This window comes from Physella acuta, unplaced genomic scaffold, assembly GCF_028476545.2.
Source record: "Physella acuta isolate Inbredline_101_S28 unplaced genomic scaffold, ASM2847654v3 ptg000958l, whole genome shotgun sequence".
Classification (NCBI taxonomy): Eukaryota; Metazoa; Mollusca; class Gastropoda; family Physidae; genus Physella; species Physella acuta.
In genome coordinates, this window is record NW_026732475.1 from 692419 (window position 1) to 705058 (window position 12640).

General features: G+C 36.7%; 1 protein-coding gene across 1 annotated transcript; it reads left to right on the forward strand.

Moving 5' to 3' along the window:
• Window positions 1-5127: 5127 nt before the first annotated feature.
• Window positions 5128-8365, forward strand: LOC131953855 (uncharacterized). Its single transcript, XM_059317254.1, has 6 exons — window positions 5128-5346; window positions 6202-6317; window positions 6760-6811; window positions 7471-7639; window positions 7923-8028; window positions 8234-8365. Exons 1-6 carry the CDS (start codon window positions 5226-5228, stop codon window positions 8345-8347), a joined length of 678 nt encoding a protein of 225 aa, XP_059173237.1. The 5' UTR covers window positions 5128-5225; the 3' UTR covers window positions 8348-8365.
• The last annotated feature ends 4275 nt before the right edge of the window (window positions 8366-12640 follow it).

The window sequence follows — 12640 nt, forward strand, 5'->3', positions numbered from 1 at the left end:
CGCTGTGACCTTATTTCTGATTGTTTAAATTTGTTAGAAAATTTTATGTAACTAGACCACATGTGACTAGTCTATTAATACCCAGAATACAGTGACTATTTAATCATCTTATTTAATATTTACACTTAATACGGTGGTTTTTAAAGAATTTCCTGCTTAATTTATAAAACACGTTAACTGGGATTTTTTTTATTGTGAATGTTTTAGATTTTGCATTGTTTTATTGTAGATTAATGAAGAAAAAAAACCAATTCTAGAACTAGGTAGAAAACTATTGTAAATGGTTTTAATTGTTACGACCAGGTCAGTAGCGGCGCACTATAAATCTAAAATCTGTCACTTCACTAAAATACTGAAACCTGTCACGTCACTAGCAAGTGTCATCAGTTTTACAGAACAAATGTATTATCACTCATTCCAACTAACAACTGACCGTTGTGTCATCTACATGTGACTTCACACTCAAATCACCCAACATTCCAACCCTACCCCCTGTTCAACAGTTACTGTTCAAATGTCTTGATGTGGATACAACTCTACTGTTCAAATGTCTTGATGTGGATACAACTCTACTGTTCAAATGTCTTGATGTGGATACAACTCTACTGTTCAAATGTTATCATCTGGACATAGAAATATAAACCCAATATGCAGCAGGACTGCTTATATTATATAACTCCTTTATTGCAGAGCTCCAACGTATTGTAGAAACAGCTGATTTTTGTCCATTGATTTTAAATTCTTTCTTTTTATATTTTGTAAATATTTTTGTAAATTAAATTTTTGTTTCATATGTATAATAAACAAGTTTCTAAATGTTGTTCAGTTTTCTGATATGTAACCTTGTAAGTATCCTGTTCATATATTATGTAAATTTAATTCACCACAAGATGTGGTTTACTTATTTGTCTTTTTAACGGCAGCATATAAATAACATTTTTCTGTTAAGTTTTTGTTTTCATCTATCACAGAGATTATCATTTAATAAAAGTAGTTTGACTATATCATTGCTTAAAACAGACTTTTTTTAACTTCGTAAAAATTAGTTTTCCGTTTAAATGTCTTTTTCTGTATTCATGTTAAACCAATTTTTTTCCCCAATTGACATTAGGTGGTAATGGTTCTATGCATTAGGTTTTTGTTTAGTTTATAATTGCAAGGTTTTATCTGGCCTTATGAGTTCTAGTGTAAAACTACTCCAGTAAAATAGTACTTGTGTTTATCTAGTGAATAATGTGAATTTTTGATGGTTGGTACTTTATCATTGTGTTAGTGTAGATTGTTTCTGTATGATTGTGTTAGTGTAGATTGTTTCTGTATGATTGTGTTAGTGTAGATTGTTGCTGTATGATTGTGTTAGTGTAGATTGTTTCTGTATGATTGTGTTAGTGTAGATTGTTGCTGTATGATTGTGTTAGTGTAGATTGTTTCTGTATGATTGTGTTAGTGTAGATTGTTGCTGTATGATTATGTTAGTGTAGATTGTTGCTGTATGATTGTGTTAGTGTAGATTGTTTCTGTATGATTGTGTTAGTGTAGATTGTTTCTGTATGATTGTGTTAGTGTAGATTGTTGCTATATGATTGTGTTAGTGTAGATTGTTTCTGTATGATTGTTAGTGTAGATTGTTGCTGTATGATTGTGCAGATTGTTGTTGTATGATTGTGTCACTTTAGTTTTTTGCTGTACGTTTGTTTAAAATAATTCTAGAGCTATGGGCCCTAGCACTAATATACAATATATTCATATTTTTTTATAATTTTACATACTTTTGGAGTTTAGTTTTTTTATTATCTTTGATTTTTTTAATAGACATTTAGTTTTCATTATTTCTAGCTCCGGTTATGTGATTTGGCTGAGTGTTCTTTGATTTTTAGCAAAGTCTTCTGAATATTATTTGAAGCCAAACTAATAAAAGCATATTGTTTATAGCATCATTTTGTTAGGTTGTATTTGTGTATTACAAAACCGGGTAAAAACAATTATTTTCCCTCTTTAGCATACGCATTTGGAACCTTTAGTTTCTGAACCTCTGAAACTTTGCTTATCTCCCCTTCGTGAGAGAAATGGGTTATTTCCCCTTGCATTTCTTTTTTCTAGCCATCACGAAGTTGTCGACAAAAGCAGCTAAGCCAAGATCGACATTTGAAGCAATACTCCAGTTCTTATACCTTTATAAGTTACATAAAAAATATTATTAATGATGGGTATGTGATATTTTATTCTAAAGTCAAAACTCTCCACTCCAGAAAAAGTTTAACTTAATATTTATCATCAAGGAATGATCGTGTAAGCTTTAAAAAAAAAAAAATTATCTGAAAGCAGAAGGCCCTGCTTCTAGGTCACAGTGCTATTTTCCTGACTTAGACGAGATTTTTTAAAAAGATCACTGCAGGTCTATTCCTGGCTTGGATTTTCCCCTACTTAATTAAGTTTGTTTCAGAGGGTTTAAATTAAATAAAAATTATATCACGTGACATGTGTTTCAGACTCCAGCGGGATCTCTCCTCCTCCCCCCCCCCGGGGTTCGTTTGGTGTATCTCAGACCTCTGATGCTGATAACTTTTTTGTCCGACTATTTTACACACAGCTGTTTGCAAACTCTTTGTCCCTGCAGCCCCTTCCCCCGAATAACTCGAAACACCCGGGAGGCGTCCTTGTAAAACCTGGTAGGCGCCCTTGTAAAACACCCGGGAGGCGCCCTTGTAAAACCTGGTAGGCACCCTTGTAAAACACCCGGGAGGCGCCCTTGTAAAACACCCGAGAGGTGTGTTGGAGGGAATTTCTTCTAACACTAAAATTAAGAAGAAAGGCGCCCTTGTTATACACACTTGGCGCCCCCACTACCCCTCTAAAATCTAACTAATATTTCATTAAAATATACAATTATATTTCTACTATCCATCCTTCCTAAAGGTTTATAGTGGTGCATACTGGGTGTGAGTTCAAAGCGGGGTTTGGGCGGAGGTCAAGACACACACCCAACTCACATGATTCACGATCGGATTTTGTTAGAGGGTTCGGTGAATGCGCATATGAAACTGGTGGGGTTCGGTGAATGCGCATATGAAACTGGTGGGGTTCGGTGAATGCGCATATGAAACTGGTGGGGTTCGGTGAATGCGCATATGAAACTGGTGGGGTTCGGTGAATGCGCATATGAAACTGGTGGGGTTCGGTGAATGCGCATATGAAACTGGTGGGGTTCAGCAAATGCGCATATGAAACTGGTGGGGGTTCGGTGAATGCGTATATGCAACTGATGGGGTTCAGCAAATGCGCATATGAAACTGGTGGGGGTTCGGTGAATGCGCATATGAAACTGGTGGGGGTTCGGTGAATGCGCATATGAAACTGGTGGGGGTTCGGTACCTCCAAAACGTTTAACAACCACTGCCAATTACCCCCAGAGTTTCTTCCAGGCATCTCTTCGAACGACATGGATTTTACATAGTAAACATACACTTTTACTAGTGTCCGCCCCCCCCCCCCCCCCCCGAAAAAATGTCCCCCCCCCCCCCACCCCAGAGAAACAAGTCTAGAAGAAACACTGATTACCCCTTAACTGACAACTCTTTAAAGATTTTCGCTTAAAAAGACAACTTTAAAAACTACATTTGTTTTCCTTCACCAAGTAAATTTTAAAAAATGTAAATCTGTGGCCTAAAAAATTCTTTTTAAAACAGTTTGGCTATAAAATATAAAACAAGACCCTTGTTTTGTTGTAAAGACACACATGAAGTTGTACATCATGTCTTCAATAGCAAGAATTGTCTTGCAGGAACCCACACGATGTCATGTAGCACTTAACCTGTTCTTATCAGCTTATCGTCTGCTCCGATGTAGGCTCACCTGTTGTATTGGTCAAATAGACTACAAATGGTAAGTGTAAACACCTAGAGCACATTGTTGTCAACAAATAAGTATTTTGTAAAAAAAAAAATAAAGTAAATAAAATAAAATACACTTTATTGAAATGACTTTAAATTTAAGTTGAAACGATTTTCAATCAACAAAAACATGACAAGATTTAAATTCAAGTCACATGACCACAGGTACATTGATGTAAACAGATAAGTATCGTTGTAAAAATATAAAACTAATAAAATAAAACGCTCATTATTGAAATGACTTTAAATTTAAGTTGAAACGATTTGAAATCAACAAAAACAAGACAAGATTTAAACTCAAGTCCCATTGATGTAAACAGATAAGTATCGTTGTAAAAATATAAAATAAATAAAATAAAATACACGACTTGAAACGACGTAAAATTTAAGTTGAAACGATTTGAAATCAACAAAAACAAGACAAGATTTGAACTCCACCCTTCTGACCACAGGTAGAGCAAGGCACCAAATCACGCTGTCGTATTTTCGGATAATTTTCCATGCTGTCTCTAGGGGTGTTACTCGGTGGGGTGACACCTGGTGCGGTAAACCAGGGTTGTCACCCCCCCCCCCCCACCAACTAAAAAAAGGCAGTTTGGTGTCAGCCCGTCTTTGATGGTGTCAACCTGTACCTAATAATGAATACCATTTTAATAAGTAATTAGACTTCACTGGGAAAAAGCTGATTTTCTCATTAAAAATGGCTACATTTCTTTTTCATGTTAGTCTTGTAAGCCTGTGCGGTCTACAACCCTGCCCCGCCCTGTGAAGCTAATGGATGTGGGAGGGGGGCATCGTTCATACGTGACGCCAATTGCATCCCCCCCCCCCTACCTCCAGCGTTAACCTAATTTAAATGTCGTTATAATACAACAATGACTATCACGAAAAGGATTTAAAAAATAAAACAGTCAATGTAATGTTTCTATCCCCCCCCCCCACCCCCAGCTCTCTCTCCCCCCCCCGCCTTTTATTCAACTGTCGCAAAAGAAATTTTCCAAGTCCCCAGTCTCCTGTCGCGTTATTTTTTACGGACAAACACGTATGCCTAAGTAAAAGTACATAATTTAATGTTCATTAAAAAATATCTCTGTGCTTCTAAATCAGGGAATCGAATTATTTTATCTTGGCACTAGATAAAATATTTCTTCTTACAATTTAAAAAAGTCTTTTTCAAGCCAAAGACATATAGATAGTGTTTAATTTTTTTCTTAAAGGGCACAAAGTAGAACGTTCTAGATTTCTGTTAATATAAAGGAGAACGAACGAGCACGATTTGTTTTAGATAAAACTTGAAAACATTCGTGCTGATCGGAACTTTGTCTGGCTGTCAACATGCTCATCCTTGCAGTTACCGTTCTTGTTGCCGTAGTCAACGGCGCCCTCATTAAGGACCAAATTCATGGCGGCGAATGCGTCTGCACAAACACAGCAGGCGTCAACGCTAGAGATGCAGGTAAATCTAGCCAAGAATTTTCTTTTCTATTCAACTATATATATATATATATATATATATATATATATATATATATATATATATATATATATATATATATATATATATATATATATATATGTATATATATATATGTATATATATATATATATATGTATATATATATAAATATATTTATATATATATATGTATATGTATATATATAAATATATAAATATATATATATATATATATATATATATATATATATATATATATATATATATATATATATATATATATATATATATATATATATATATATATATATGTGTGTGTGTGTGTGTGTGTGTGTGTGTGTGTGTGTGTGTGTGTGTGTGTGTGTGTGTAAAGCACAAATTAGCACCTAAAATTCAGTTTCTTACCTGACTTTTAAAAGTGCAAAAAGTGTGTTGTTACAATTTTTGAACTCTCTCCCAACCTCTCCCCACACACCGTCACAAAATTCAGAACCCCATTTCCTTCCAGAGTGTGGCGTTATTTATGGACAACCCTTTTTTCAATGCTAGCAACTAAGTTTCAAACCCTGAACACCAAAACCTGAACCCCAAAACCCTGAATGCCTAAACCCTGAAACCCAAAATCCCGAATGTCTTAAACCTGAACCCCACAACCCTGAATACCTTACCCTGAACCCCAAAACCCTGAATGCCTAAACCCTGAACCCCAAAACCCCGAAAGTCTTAACCCTGAACCCCAAAAACCCCGAATGCCTAAACCCTGAACCCCCAAAAAAACCCCGAAAGCCTAAACCCTGAACCCCAAAACCTTGATTACCTAAACCCTGAGCCCTAAAACCCTGTTTTGTTTCCCCAGCTGGTCTGAGCAGTCACGTGGTCGAGACGCTGGCGTCTGGCAGCTGTGGTAAGATTAATGGCGGCATCCTGACGGCTGACGGCTACACGTGGTACCAGCTTCAATATGGCGGCCGGGTGAGTTGGGTTCAAATGACAAATTTAAAAATACGGTAAACTTTAAAATATATTAGGCAAAATAATGGTGAGCACACAATAAACGTGTTATAAACATAAATACATACATGATTAATAGAAAAAAGGTAATTTAAAATAATCAGAAAAATGCTTGACAATGAAAAAGTTCAAATAGATCTAGATGTTAACATCAAAATCTTCTAAACATTCTTCTGTGTAACTATTAACAATTCTACTTGCATGATAGGCTATCTTTTAACATTTCTTAATAAGCTGATTTTTTTCAAATTAAATTTCTGAATGTGAAGACTCTCTCTCTCTCCCTCTCACACATACGCACATACGCACAAACACGAAATACGTATTTTAACCCCCCACCCCCCTTACCAAAATCCTGCCAACGTCAATGAATTGCTCCATAACCGTTTTTTCTCTCTCACAGCTGATCTGGATAGCAGGAAACTATTTGGACGTACACCCTGCCGCCTCTTGCAGTAAGTGAGATTTTTTTTTTTAGTCCAGTCATTCAGTTGTTGAGTTGATTGGACAGACATTATGTGTTTAACCGTACACTGGGATTTTATGTGGACAAATGTATGCAAACTTATCCACTAGATGGCGTTTGACACTTACTCTAACAATGGTTTCTGGCATCTTTTACAGGGGGGGGGGGGGGGGGGAAAGGGGGGGGTGGGGGTGGAGGAGGGGGGGGGGGGAGGTGGCGACGACGACTTTAATTTTCTATATATTTCATTTTTCTTCTTTGGAGGCGTGAGGTGGAACGGGAGGGGGGGGGGGAAGGGGGGGATGGGGGGGGGGGAAGGGGGGGGGGGGAGTGTTCCACACCAGGAAAGAATCGTGAAATACCCTATTCTTTTTTTCCAAATACTGTCTTATGTTATTTGAAATAAATTGTTGCACGTTATAAAGTCTGACAAAATAATTCTACATAATGACAAAATTTACTAAGTATCTTCAGTATGGTTAGAATAGCTGAAGTTTCTAGAACAAAGCTAGTGTGTAGTCATATTGTCGAAAGTAGGCCTAATATGTCTATGATTTTAATGTTCTATAGGCGAAATATAATATAAAAAATACATAAATGAAAAACATCATTAAAATGCACTAACGGTGGTATTTGTATGTCATAAAGCTGGACAGTGTCCAGCAGCTTCTAGAGCCATGGCCTGTGCTCTCATGGAGAAAGCCAATGCCGGAATCCTCAGCCTGGCCAAGGTCCATCCGTCCGGTGTCCAGGACAACGCTTTCGCTTACAACAACATCCGGGATATGTGCAACGGTCTCAAGGCATCCAGATCTAGGTGAGTTCATACAAGGTTTAGGAAGTCTATTAAATAAATAACACACACACACACACACACACACACACACACGCGCGTGCACACACACACACACACACATATATATATATATATATATATATATATATATATATATATATATATATATAGGCATATATAAGGAAATTATATATATATATATATATATATATATATATATATATATATATATATATATATATATATATATATATATATATTATATATATATATATATATATATATCAATGTATATCACCGCCAGCTACTCCTGCTCTACCTGTCCCACTGGTACACCTGGAGGCTCCGTCTGTCTGACACACAACCTGTTGAGTTACCTGACAACCCTGGTCAACAGGGGGCATGTTATCGTAAGTCTGGTTCTTGTAAATAGGCAACTGGCGGTGGTTTTTGAGGAGGAGGAGGGGGATGATCGGATGAAGTTAACATCGGGAAAGATGACACAAAACTGAAAATTATTGAGCTGCCTGAAAGAAACCCCACTGGTTGGATTCAATATAAAACAAATGAATTTTTTTCTCTTCTCTACTGAACTTCTCTGGTGGTGTCTTACAGGTGAACGAACTGGCAGGTGCCTGCCACTCCTGTGGTTCCAGACATTACAACGGTCAAGCCGTTGACCTCCACAACGACGCCAGGTCTAGCGAGTACCTCAGCACATGCACGTGAGTGAAATCTACACAGTATATCTGGACACTGTCTTTAGACTAAATCTAGACACTGTCTTTAGTCTAAATCTAGACACTGTCTTTAGACTAAATCTGGACACTGTATTTAGACTAAATCTGGACACTGTCTTTAGACTAAATATGGACACTGTCTTTAAACTAAATATGAACACTGTCTTTAAACTAAATCAAGACACTGTCTTTAGTCTAAATCTAGATACTGTCTTTAGACTAAATCTGGACACTGTCTTTAGACTAAATCTAGACACTGTCTTTAGTCTAAATCTAGACACTGTCTTAAGACTAAATCTGGACACTGTCTTTAGACTAAATCAAGACACTGTCTTTAAACTAAATCAGGACACTGTCTTTAGACTAAATCTGGACACTGTCTTTAGACTAAATCTAGACACTGTCTTTAGACTAAATCTGGACACTGTCTTTAGACTAAATCTGGACACTGTCTTTAGACTAAATCTGGACACTGTCTTTAGACTAAATCTGGACACTGTCTTTAGACTAAATCTGGACACTGTCTTTAGACTAAATCTGGACACTGTCTTTAGACTAAATCTGGACACTGTCTTTAGACTAAATCTGGACACTGTCTTTAGACTAAATCTGGACACTGTCTTTAGACTAAATCTGGACACTGTCTTTAAACTAAATCTAGTCACTGTCTTTAGTCTAAATCTGGACACTGTCTTTAGACTAAATCTGGACACTGTCTTTAGACTAAATCTGGACACTGTCTTTAGACTAAATCTGGACACTGTCTTTAGACTAAATCTGGACACTGTCTTTAGACTAAATATGGACACTGTCTTTAAACTAAATCTAGACACTGTCTTTAGTCTAAATCGAGACACTGTCTTTAGACTAAATCTGGACACTGTCTTTAGACTAAATATGGACACTGTCTTTAGACTAAATCTGGACACTGTCTTTAGACTAAATCTGGACACTGTCTTTAGACTAAATATGGACACTGTCTTTAAACATAATCTAGACACTGTCTTTAGTCTAAATCGAGACACTGTCTTTAGACTAAATCTGGACACTGTCTTTAGACTAAATATGGACACTGTCTTTAGACTAAATCTGGACACTGTCTTTAGACTAAATCTGGACACTGTCTTTAGACTAAATCTGGACACTGTCTTTAGACTAAATCTGGACACTGTCTTTAGACTAAATCTGGACACTGTCTTTAGACTAAATCTGGAAAATGTCTTTAGACTAAATCTGGACACTGTCTTTAGACTAAATCTGGACACTGCCTTTAGACTAAATATGGACACTGTCTTTAAACTAAATCTAGTCACTGTCTTTAGTCTACATCTAGACACTGTCTTTAGACTAAATCTGGACACTGTCTTTAGACTAAATCTGGACACTGTCTTTAGACTAAATATGGACACTGTCTTTAGACTAAATCTGGACCCTGTCTTTAGACTAAATCTGGACACTGTCTTTAGACTAAATCTGGACACTGTCTTTAGACTAAATCTGGACACTGTCTTTAGACTAAATCTAGACACTGTCTTTAGACTAAATCTGGACACTGTCTTTAGACTAAATATGGACACTGTCTTTAAACTAAATCTAGACACTGTCTTTAGTCTAATACAAATAAGAAGAAAGAAGAAGACTAAATTTGAAAAGTGTCTCTATTCTAAACGTCGACAACGTCTTCATTCTAAATCGAGACTTTGTCTTCATACTTAAGTTTGACACTTTCGTTTAATCTTTACTAAAGGTTAAAATATTTTGTTACTTTTTCCATGCTACACAGTATCTGCATTATATTTTCATTACATTTATTATGTGAATATGAATATGAATAGCTTTATTACCAAATAAACCTTGACTAATTAAACTAATTAATTAATGAACTTCCAGGGCCATGCAGGGATGGGGTCAAGATGAAGGTGACCACATCCACTGTCAGTTCTACGACTAAGCTGTTCCGTTGGTTCATCTCATCACATTTTGGCAATTTCATATTAAAATGGGAAGTCCGGAAAACTGACTTGTTAGTTTTTTGTTTATTAAATCATCTTCATAAATCTGCTTGAACGTTTTGTTGGAATACTTTAGGTCGATATATTGGTTGACATTTATTAATGTAGAAAACACACCCACACCCACACACACTCACATCCACACCCCCGGACATTCATACGCACGATCACGATCACGATAACAAACACACACACATACACACACACCGACACACACACTGACACCCGTACATCCAACCCTCCACCCCATCCCCACCTCCACTCCCCCCACATATACACACAAACACACAGACAAGATTTTGTAAAAAAAAAGCGTATTTCTCAAGAAAAATTCAACTGCAGTTTTGAGTGGGGGTGGGGGGGTTGTTGGCTGAGGTGTGACGTTATTAAAGGGAGGGGGCTGGCTTTTTGTGACGATGTGTGACGAAGGGGAGGGAGGTAAAAATCGTTCAAAAAGCGTGACGTCATTTATGGATGACCACTTTACTTGACGATGCTGTAAAATAAAGCGTCACTTCACTAGCAGAACTAACCTCGGCAGGCACTCCCACCTTGCATCTGAACTGAGTTTCCTGTATTCCGTAGATCACGTGAACACGGGACCAGACGTATCGCTTTGATTCCCTTGCTACAGGCTACACTGCCAGTATTGGTGTTTGAGCTTTGTTTTCCCATGTGCCTAGCTACATCCGAAGTTTCTACTAAAGATCGATTTTAACTGTTCGCATAACTTAATAAAGCAATTTATACAACCATCATCCTTCAACATGAAATAAAACCAGCCTATCCAACACCATTTTTAACAAAACACTATTAGAAACCTTTACAATATGATCAGAGTTTTATTCAGGCATGCCTTCGTGTGGGCACCCCCCCCCCCCTCCCCGGAAAAAGTCTACCATCTCCCCGAACGAAATAAAATTTATATAAAAAATATATACTTTACCAGTGTCCATCCACCCCCCTCCGGGAAAATTGAGTCCCCCCCCCCCAACTATTATATCAAGTGCCCTCCCGGAGAAAAACTCTGAAATAAACACTGAATATTATACACTTTTCTAAATAAACTTGAAACATTTAGATTATTAAAGTATTTAACATTTCTACATATTCTAAATTGTGTATATTTTTAATCGACTCCACAAGGCTAGGCCCCAATACCAAAAAAAAAAACCCTCTCTTTATATATTGTACTAGATCTATCTCTAAATTTTTCATTTAATAATGATAGAGTATTCATCTCCTAAATAAGTGAGTTTACATTGGTGTTCAGTAATGTGAACTAAGACTCAGGTTGACTTTGTAAAGAGGGGTTAGACTCTTCGAACAAATCTGTTCCCTGCAGACGTCAATATTGTCAGGTCGGTCGAAGTTTGCTTCCATCCCCTTATAGCAGCAGCCCGCGTGTTCGCTTTGTGACGCCGCCTCCTGATGTAAAATCCTAAATCTTGACAGGCAAATGTGTGACGCCGAGGTTAGCTCGATAGCAAGTCGTTCAACATGTTGCTTGTGGGTTAGGAACCCATCTTGTCATTGCGAATGTTTTTTTTTTCTTAAGGGAGTAGCCTCCGATAAAAAAAAAAAAAACTTTTTTAATACTCGTTAGAAAACAGTTATTTCTTTACAGCTTTATTAAGATACATCCGCATATGTATTCCCACTAAAAAAAGTTGGTGGGAAAATCTTGGTAACTATGACAACGGCGGCCATCTTGAAAAATTAACCCCGTCGTAGGTTTTCCACCATTCATAAAATATAAAAAATAAAATATTTTAAGCCCAATGAACAATGAATTCATAATCTTCTTCCATATTTTGGGGGTACTCTGCTAAAAATTTGAAGTGCATATCTTCAAACTAATTTTGTATGAATTTTCAAATTGTGGGTCCATTAAGAACACTAGTATTAATGCCCCAAGATTCCTCCAAAATTAAGAGTTTTGAACGGACACAAATTTTGAAGTTTGAAGTTTGGTGTTGTGGCGTTGTTTGTTACTTCAAAACTATTAAAACATAATTTATTCGTCACCTGATTGTATAACTGTATACGTAGTTTGAGGTACATATTCAGGCGTCAGAAGAACCTGATTATACAGGAAATTGCATGGTGGACAGTCCCCAGCCCTCCTACCCTCTTGCTAGTCCCAGGTGGGAAACCTCACGGCACACAACTGATATATATATATATATATATATATATATATATATATATATATATATATATATATATATATATATATATATCTATCTATCTATCTATCTATCTATCTA

Coding starts and splice junctions, on each gene's coding strand:
- LOC131953855 (XM_059317254.1), top strand. CDS start 5,226: ATGCTCATCCTTGCAGTTACCGTTCTTGTTGCCGTAGTCAACGGCGCC. Junction 5,347..6,201: donor CGTCAACGCTAGAGATGCAG/GTAAATCTAGCC, acceptor TTGTTTCCCCAG/CTGGTCTGAGCAGTCACGTG. Junction 6,318..6,759: donor AGCTTCAATATGGCGGCCGG/GTGAGTTGGGTT, acceptor TCTCTCTCACAG/CTGATCTGGATAGCAGGAAA.